The sequence below is a fragment of the Danio rerio genome, chromosome 5 (genome assembly GCF_052040795.2).
Source record: "Danio rerio strain M-AB ecotype USA chromosome 5, GRCz13ab, whole genome shotgun sequence".
NCBI lineage: Eukaryota > Metazoa > Chordata > Actinopteri > Cypriniformes > Danionidae > Danio > Danio rerio.
The window spans coordinates 58098511-58108880 of NC_141025.1; the positions used below are offsets into that span (position 1 = coordinate 58098511).

Sequence of the window (10370 nt, forward strand, 5' to 3'; positions counted from 1 at the left end):
AACCTAAACGATACCCAACCCTAATCAACAAAGCTAAATAGAGCTGCACAATGAATCGAAATGATCTCGATTCGTCCCCTAGACGAACTTAATTCAAGTTCAGGAGAGAAGCAAAGGTGGCTGTACGAGTCTTTTCATTATTTCACATACATTGCTCTGCGACATGGACACCTCCAAATTATGTTAAAAGAGTCACATACTGTATTTCTAAGGTATAATTCACCTAAAAATTTCATTTTTGTCTTCATATAATCATATAACAGTGAGCTGTTTCCGCAGAGGGCGGCTGCGCGCTCTACTTAATGATAAATCCTTTAGTGAACAGAACCTGCAGTGAATGACAGGTAATACAGTTGTAAATAATATTGAGTTTGTTTCACAGAGTGATCGTTTGGGTGCCGCGCATGAAGTATAAGCAGCACTAAGCAGTGAAAATTAAACCGAAAGCGTGCACATCATTTAAATAATCATGTCGCATTTTTGAGTTATGATTGCGACAAGCATTTGATATGTTATTTCTTTCATAGTGAACATACAGTTGTGCAAGAAAATAAATGTTTACAGTGTCAGTAACTACTCTATAATGTTGATTTTACCTGTGAATTAGATGGTCTAATAATGTTGTCAATGACTGCAAGCATATATCTCAAACATAATTCAACATCAGAATTATTATAGGAAGAATAGAATTATTTATAGAAACCAGTAGACCTACACATAATATTATTATTGTTGTTTTAGCACGTTTGAGAAACAAACAATAATAACTGCAGACTCATATTAAGCTTTATTTTACATCTAAAGAATCATGAGAAAATCGTGATCTTGATTTTAAACAAAAAAAAAATTGTGATTCTTATTTTAGCCAGAATTGTGCAGCTCTCCAGCTTAATTATGCTTATAAACAAATCAGCAGCTTGTTTACATTCATTGGATATAATCAGGGGTCTGTTCTTCGTACCTCGCTTAAATGATCTAAGATGATTTGGCAGATCCTGGATCTTTTAATCTTGATAACTGATCTCTCGCTAATTTGGTTCTTCAAACAAGTTCGCGAATTAGATTAGAATGTCTGGATAAACTGATCTGAGATCGCTGTGTGTGTTGTGAAGGACAGATCTATCGATCCTCGAAATCATGATCAGCAATGCAACGATTGGCTGACGGCACAGCAGCGTAATGACATCATCTGATTAATATTCAATTATCCATGTGAGCAAAATTACGTCAAATTAGCAGTAAACGGCTTGTTAAATATGACACGCAATAACCTTCCACATTTGTTGTGAGATTCAAGAGTATTCAAATACAAGAGTATTCATCATGTATTTAAATGCATATCAATGTATTTAGTTCTACATTTAGAAAAGATTTTCTTTATTTTAGAAGCCGTTTTTTTAATCGGTGTAAAGAATAAATGGTTGTTTACAAAAACATTTTGATATTGGTAAAGGTGTCTGCAACTATTGTGAAGCATCAAATCACTGACATATTAACTATCAAAACATGTTCATGACTGCATAAATGTATTATTGCTTTAAAAATTTCACATATGTTTATTATACACAATTTGTACTAAGCGATCTAAAAAGTTCATATCAATAAGTTTTCTCTGTGCACCACCAGGTGGCAGTCTTTGTACTTTCATTTCGAGAGTGCAGATTGCATAAGTTTTATTAATATATATAACTTTATTTATTTTATTAATAACTATAACTTATAGTTATATATATATATATATATATATATATATATATATATATATATATATATATATATATATATATATATATAGTTTTAAAAGTATTTACTCTTTTCCCAAGTGTATATAACTACTACTGTAAGAAAATATCAGAATTGGGAACATACTTTCTGTATTATATTTGCTTGAACTGAGCCGATCTAATCCTGTTTATATAAATTGAACCTGCTCCCGATCAGGTTTAACCTGGCAGAACTGTTGCTATGACAACAACTCTCGGATCAGCTTTGAAGAACGAAACGATCCTGGATCGTGTCAAATCGTCAATATCCAAATCCAGCTAACTGAGTAATCCACGTACGAAGAACGGACCCCAGGGCCGGAGTGGGACTCCTTTTCAGCCCTTGAGTTTCAAGCCTTTGACCGGCCCACCTCAGTTCACGACTGACTATATTAAAATAAGATCATTTCCAATTCAGTTTCAAATGACACTATCAAGTTTAAAAAAAAAAAAAAAAAAAAAAACTGCTTTAGAACTTCAAATGTTCAACAACCTTACAGTTTTATATGTCTTAACAATAAAAATGAAAAAAAAAAAAAAGTTAATCACTGGTGAGGATCGAACACGGGTCAGCGGCTTGATAACGCAACGTGCTGACCACTAGACCACAATGGTACTGCTATGCCTGCTTTCCCGGGATGATATTTCATAAATAAGAATACAATACAATACATAAGAATAGCGGAGCTGCAGCAAAATAATGGATAAAAATTGTGAGGCTATGGTTAAATAAATAAATAAATGAAAAAAAGTGTGACTGCTGCTTTCTCCGTTTGCCTAGCTGGAGAGAAACAGTCTGCGCAATTGAAGCGCAGAGTTGGTTTCATTGACTACAGCTCTCATCTGATCGGCTGAAAGATACGAGTTACCCTGCCTCTGCGTATCCAGGGGGAGTCGTACGTGAAAGAGGATTTGCACATTCTCGTTCAGGATAAACTCGCAAGTTTTAAACATTCAAAACTTTTTGTACACTTTTATACATTTGTACACTTTTATACATACAATGGTGTTTTGCATTTGTGAAACGTATTTTATGAAAATGTATTTTTATTTTGAGCACGTGAAAATTTTTGTGAATATAAATATGTTACGCACGTGAGTTTGATTTTATGCACGTGAATTTGACTACGCATGTGCACATAGTGTCTTTTGCGTGAATTTCTTTTGAGACTAAACTGATTCCATATAAATGTCACTAATGTCAGTGACACATGCCACTTATGTCAGTAATGTCAGTGATCTTGTGACATGTGCCAGTAGGTGTCAGTATAAGCACGTTATAAGCTTATTAATCTTATAAGTTTCCATTTTCTTTAATATTTAAAAATGACTAGGCAAATGACACCTATTATCTTACATGAATATATGTTATGAATTTATAACATGCGTTTTATTATAACTTTACAAGGCAATTTTTTTAAATACCTTAAAACGAAAATAAGTTAAATAATAAAATAAATTAATAAATTAACAAACAAAAAGAAGTCCATTTAGTAGCCAACAAAGGAACCCCCACAATGCAATGATATGGCACAACAGATAAGTGTAACCCCTCCTTTACATAAGCATGCCACAATAAATTTGAATGACGTCAAATCACTAAATATTACATGCGAAAGTATGACTACGAATACGTAAAATAAATGCTTTTCAATTAAAACTTCATGGAGTAGGCCAGCATATAAACTAACTTGCGACGCAATGAATCAGGTTAAAAGTCGCGTAATGATTTTCATTAAGCTTTGCCGGGTGTCAATGTCACTGCATTGACATGCAGCGCGACACTCTTGAGTGACATGCCTCTACCGAGTGACACATGACAGTGAAAATCGATTTTGTCACTACACTCACTGGCATGTGCCAGTGGCATCTGTACGTCAGATGTCGCGTCACTTCATGTTAAAACTGCTGCTAGGAATAACTCACGATGGCACCCCACCTTAAAAAAATCGGATTAATGCAAATTACATGGGTTGCCCCATAAAACTCGAAAAATACGGAACTCCGTATTTGTACAGAAGAATCCCATGTCTGAGAGGATTTCCTGAAAACATGTTTCATTAGATTTAATTTCAACAATCCACTCTGTGATGTTGAAACGTAAATTCAGAAGCGAAGCTTTTCTACAATTACAATACACAAAAACATTACCGCAAATAATAACCTCGTTATTACCAACAGCCATTTTCCTCAACCGGAAAACTCTGTTGAAGAAGAGTATAAAACAAAAATATCAAACTCACCTAAACTAGACAGAGACAGTACGGGGTTTTCTTTGGCCAGAAGGTTTCTCAGATCATACACAATATTCCTCAAAAACGGAGAGGCGGATAGCTCTTGCTGTTTGTGAACAAAACTTCTTGTTTTCTGCAGGTACCAGTGCTCTTGCAAAAGGTAGTTGCAAACTACGGACTTTGCCTCTGAAACCAGAGACTCGTCAACAGCCAGCGCAGAACCTGCTTCTGCCCCGACGTATTTCTCTGGCAGACCGCTGATATAGGCTGTTTTGGTATAGTGCTGATACCATCTGTCCGCGTTGAGAGAAAATGTTTGCGGGTAAATGACGTACTTCTTGCGCTGGACACGAGTGAGCATTCGAATCTTCTCCTTGACACTGCACGAACGCAGCTGGCCGAAAAACTCGTCCACTACACGCCTCTTGGCCGATGTGCTCTTCGCGGTCGAGGACGGCAGAATGGGCGGATATAATTCCTTTACTGTGGAAGCTTTAGCCTGGACATTTCGGTTACAATTGTGGCGTACTAATGTAACGGAAAGAAAATGGCACAAGCTTCGCCTGGTGCAAGTTGCCATGTTCACCTTCTTCTTCGGTTTTTCTTTCTTCTTCTTATATATTTATTGGCGCTTGACAAAAAACATAATAGTGTATTTCCGCCACCAACTGGTACGGAGTGTGCATCATTATGACTCTATAGTCCAAATCTATTACAATGTGATTACTCCAGTCGGCAAATTATGAACAAAAGTGTAACTGGCCATTCTTGTGTTAAATCAGACAATCAGTCAATTTGATAGAGCGAGAAGAATTCTGTAAATTAGGGTTACACGTGGGTGTTCTCCAAAGGGAGTATTTGTGGATGCAAAAAATACATTAAGACTCAAATGATGAGTACAGAACCAAAAAGTAAAGTCTATTGGATAGGACAGATAGAAAATATAAGACAAATAAAATAAGAAAAATATGAAAGAGATTCAGATCTAGAAAAATAATGTTAGGAAGGGATTAAAAAGGGGGGAAAAAAGAAGAGCAACAAAAAATTTAATTAACTACAGGTATAGTACAACAGGTCAAAGTGAGCATTTATAAAGAACAAAATGAAGTTTTTATGACATTTTTGTTCCACATATATTCATATAAGTAAAAAAAATAATAAATAAAAAACTGGGACGCAAAAGATTAATATTAAAAGAAAAATCAGAACAGAGAGAGTGGAATCTATAAAGAAATCGAGTGATTTTTAGTCAACTTGTAAAAAAATTACAACAAAAATGCATGTACAAGACGTTTGATGAGAGAGCAAAAAGTAATTAGGAGCTGAATGTGAAATACAGAAATTAATATAACATGATAATTGAGAAATAGGTCAGAAAGTCAAATTTCAACAGTTCAGGGCCTGTACAGGAAGGATTAAAATAAAAACAGATGTAGGTCTGCCAAGAAAATACTAGATGCTAAAATAGGTATAAAAACACTGGAACTTTTGGTGAAAACAGGATTAATTATGCTATGTCCTTGACATTTCTTACATCAGTTTTAATTTGATTATGATTATATGACTAATAAAATGTATTTAATTTGAATTTAAGTTTTTTAATTATGGCATTAGTCTAAACAGACAAAAGTGTCATGTATTTTGTATGAGTGTGCTACCCGTACCTGTGTGACGTCATCGTGTGTGTTCAGTTAATAAAAGAATACTGCATGGAACAGCAGGACCACTCTAGTGTTGTCTCATACATTATTTAAAAATGTAAAGTACCAAAAAGTATTGTTTACAACTGACAAAAGTCTTGTCGCCTATCCAAGAGCAACAAATAATAACTTCAGTTCTAGTTGATCATTTGGTATCAGAAGTGGCTTATAAGAAAGGCAAAGGCCTTTAGATTACGCTTATTTTACCAAAATAAAATTTTATCATGTCTTTATTATTTAATTAGGACAGACAGGTCTGACTTTGCTAAGACAAAAGTCTTGTTACATCTTTAAAGGATTCACAATCAAAAAGCTAGCACATCACCTGTGACAGATACTGTAATTTACACATTCCCGGGTGTGTAGAAGAAGAACCACTAATAGTTACAAAAGATACTAGTGTCTGATAAATAAATACTAGTACAAATTAATAACTACTATCTATTTAATAGTTACTAGTATCTAATGGATTGGTATCAGTATCTAAATAAATAAGTATCCAAATAAGTACTGGAATCTAATTTCTGCTTACAGGATAGATTAAATTTTAAAACGGCTTGCCATATGTTGAAATCAACAATTAAATTATTGATATCAAAATTGTAATTCTTGATATCAACAATTAAATTTTTCATATCAACAATTAAATTTTTGATATCAAGAACTGAATTGTTGATATCAATAATGTTGATTGTTGATATCAAAATGTAATTGTTGATATGAAGAATACATATCCTGAGAAGGAATAAAAGTCATAACGGCTTGCCATACTCTTTCTGACAGGGACAGATCTTTCTTCAATGGCTGGAGTGATCAATATATCAAAGAAAATACAGAAATAAGCAACATCCTTAAAATGTGTAAACCCTGAGTTATCAAGAGTGTGTTCATGATTGTGTGTGGTTCCTTGAACATGAGTCAGATCAAAAGTGTTAAAAACAGTCATCAGTTCTTTTGCAGCATTGATTTGTGGATTATCAATGTGAATAAATATTAAAATCCCCAGCAATACTAAAATAGTCAAATTCAGAAGTTACTATTGATAACAGCTTTGTAAAATCAGCAATAAAAGTTGGAGAATATTTTGTAGATAATGATCAGTAAAATGTGTGGAGCATCTTTTAATGCTATACTCAGATAATCAAAGTCACCAAATGACACTTGTTTACACTCATAGGCATTTTTAAACAGGGATGCATCCACCTCTCCTATTAACTCTGCAAACACTCAAAAAAATCTAAGTCTAAAGGAGCTATTTCATTCAGGACTGCTGCGCTACAACTGTCATCTAGCCAAGTTTCATTTAAAAGCATAAAATTAAGACAATTTGTGTTGAAAAAATTATTGACTAAAATGACTTATTGTTAAGTGATTGGATGTTTAAAAGTGCTTACTTAGCAGTTTTAGCTGTTTTTCTTACAGCAGTCTCAGATTTACATTTAATAGACACTAAATTTGAATGATTTGCTATACGGCTTGAAGAAGTCTTTGGTTTTCTGTCACGTATACAACACATATCTGCGTACATAAAGCTACGCTTATTTTGGGCAAGCGGAGACAGGAACACTTCCCAAAAGACATTATAGTTTGAACGCGCTCATGTTATTTATTCATTTTCTTTTTGGCTTAGTCCCTTTATTAATCTGGAGTTACCACAGCAGAATGAACTGACATCTTTTTCAGCACATTTCTACGCAGCGGATGCCCTTCCAGCCACAACCCATCACTTGGAAACATCCAATCACACTCATTCACACACATACACTACAGACAATTTAGCCTAACCAATTCACCTGTACCGCATGTCTTTGGACTGTGGGGGAAACCGAAGCACCCAGAGGAACACGTAAACGCAGGGAGAACATGCAAACTCCACACAGAAACGCCAACTGACCCAGCCGAGACTGGAACCAGCAAACTTCTTGCTGTGAGGCGACAGCACTACCTAGAGCGCCACTGCGTCTCCATAATCCTGGACCAGGCCTTATGCTAAGCAGCTGCTGTGGTGATCATGGAGAAGTGGAGAGCATGAGACTGATTCCTATAAGATCCCAGTGATAGATGAATCTTCGTATTGATCCCTAAGGGCCAGCCTGTACACCTCTCCCACCTGCAGCCACTCCACGATGGGCGTCCAGAGTTATCCAGCCTACATTGTCTAGACTGCAGCTCTGCACAAGCAGGCACGTGCACACATAGTGCTCAACCTGTGCAGTGCACATGCCCTTTTTAATTTTGGATAGAAAGTGCCCTTCAAAATTGATCTGAAGTGTCCCCGCGCCAACAATGCCCACCCCCACCCCACCGCTACTCACTTTGCGACAAACCAAAAAACTAAAAAATCCATTAATTTTCACTAGTTGTATTAGTATTTTTTTTATTACTATGCTGGTAACACTTTACAAAAAGGTTCAATAGTTAATGTATTTACTAACATGAACTAATCATGAACAACACATGTACAGCATTTATTAGTCATAATTGAACATATACTAATGCATTATTAACATCCAAGTCCATGCTTGTTAACATTAGTTAATGCACCATGAGTTAACATGAACTAACAATGAACTACTGTATTTTCATTAACTAACGTTAACTAACATGAACAAATACAGTAGTAAATGTATTGTTCATTGTTTGTTCCCGTTAGTAAATTGAATAATTAACATTTGCTAATGGACCATATTGTAAAGTGTGACCATTATACTTTGAATGCTTTAAATATAAGTTAAATCTTTGTAAACTAGAAATATATGTACTGTATATCCTTTATTTTACAAATGCGGGTAATACATTATAGATTTTTTTTAAAAATTATATTAATAAAATTTTTAAATTCAACTACTGTGCCCAGGGGCCTCTGCATTCTTAATCTGGGTCTGCTTTCAGCAGTGAAAATTAATCCACACTTCTATCTGAAGCTGCTTTGACACAATCTACATCACAAAGGTGGTATAGAAATAAAGATTAATTGAACTGAAATTGAAAAGTCTATATTGTACAATATTGTCTATAGTGTAGTATAATAATAATAATAATAATAATAATAATAATAATAATAATAATAATAATAATAATAATAATGAAATATGAATACAAATTAATAATAATAATAATAATAATAATAATAATAATAATAATAATAATAATAATACATTAATTTATTCATTTTCTTTTCGACTTAGTCCCTTTATTAGTCTGGGGTCACCACAGTGAAATGAACAGCAAACCTATCCAGCGAAAATTTTACGCAGCGGATGACCTTCCAGCTGCAACCCATCTCTGGGAAACATCATTCACATTCATACACTGGCAATTTAGCTTACCCAATTCACCTGTACCGCATGTCTTTGAACTGTAGGGGAAAACGAGCACCTGTCCTAGAGGAAACCCATGCGAACATGCGGAGAACATGTAAACTCCACACAGAAACGCCAACTGACCAAGCTGAGCCTCGAACCAGCGACCTGTGAGGCAACAGCACTACCTACTGCGCCACTACATCTCCCATAATAATAATAATAATAAATCAGAATAAACTGTACATTTAATAATCAACATTTATGGATAAAACAGTAATAATAAATATTTATAATCAGCATATTTACAAGACTCATTCATAATAATCTAGATGTGTGTATTTGTTTTCTCTCTCTCTCTCTCTCTCTCTCTCTCTCTCTCTCTCTCTCTCTCTCTCTCTCTCTCTCTCTCTCTCTCTGTTTCTGTGTTAGTTCTAAATGGCATTGAAAAATAAACTAAAATTAAAAATGACCTGCAGGGAGGGTTCTGCGAAGGTTAGATTTTGGTTACAAAAATAAGAAAAGAAAACCCCTGCAGAATACGTTCCCAAAATCGTTTGTTTCAATAAAATCGGGACCGATGAGTGAATGTTAAGGGAAGTATATGTGTTTGCATTCTCCAAGTAAATAATAATTATTATTATACTATTTTCAAAACACTGAACATTGAGACTTTTATTTTAAAACCTACAGAACATGAGCACCGGATGTAAACAAATCTTTATAGTCTTTGGCATAGAGGGGGACGGCCACGAACGTAGTTTGTCCTTAAAATGACAGCCTGCGGTGTTTTACTAACCCGGCAGCTTTTGCCTTTTGGACGTGGTTTATGGCGTGTATTAACTGTCAAGGTGTTTAAATCTTTTTCAGACTCTGCAGCCTGAAATGCCTCGAAGATTTTCATTGTAAGTTAACGTTACTCATAAATCCACGTCTAAGAAGTTTTGTTTGTTTGCTTCTTTGTGTTAGAGCTGCTATTCTACCATAAATGACGAGGTTCGCTTGGCGCAAGAAGCCAGCAAAAAATACGGAAAACTTGAACCAACCATCTTTACGAAAATAATTGACAAAACTGTTCCAGCTGTTATCATTCATGAAGACGACAAGGTAAGTGTAGAATCCCTGTAACTTTATACTTCTACGCTGTAGATTTTTTTTTTAATTGAAGCATATAATTGACAAGGATGAGTTATATAACAATCATACAAAACTTAGTGATGCAGAAAATTAAATAAAAAAGTAATCTAGTACTATAGTACCTGTGTAATATTTTGAAAATAAATTTATTTTACCTTATTAAGGAGTAAAAACTTATTACTTGTTGACTAAGTATCATTATAAAAGGTAAAGAAAAGTTGTTTCCATTTCAAA

The 10370-nt window shown here is 34.6% G+C and overlaps 2 protein-coding genes across 5 annotated transcripts in view; one reads left to right on the top strand and one right to left on the bottom strand.

Moving 5' to 3' along the window:
• mrps30 (mitochondrial ribosomal protein S30) overlaps positions 1-4593 on the bottom strand; it is a 28487-nt gene extending 23894 nt beyond the window's left edge. For 2 of the 3 annotated variants that reach the window (XR_015490263.1, XR_015490264.1), the window contains exon 1: positions 4007-4593. Coding sequence is in view for 1 of the 3 variants with exons in the window: in NM_001089371.1 (NP_001082840.1) it covers positions 4007-4577 (571 nt within the window). In the remaining 2 variants the exon portion in view is untranslated. 3 annotated transcript variants of the gene reach the window in all.
• A 5128-nt stretch (positions 4594-9721) lies between these two features.
• hint2 (histidine triad nucleotide binding protein 2) overlaps positions 9722-10370 on the top strand; it is a 54891-nt gene continuing 54242 nt past the window's right edge. Inside the window, 2 exon segments of one of the 2 annotated variants that reach the window (NM_001083572.2) lie at positions 9722-9850; positions 9969-10106. In NM_001083572.2, coding sequence (NP_001077041.1) covers positions 9773-9850; positions 9969-10106 — 216 coding nt within the window. In that variant the 5' untranslated portion in view covers positions 9722-9772. 2 annotated transcript variants of the gene reach the window in all.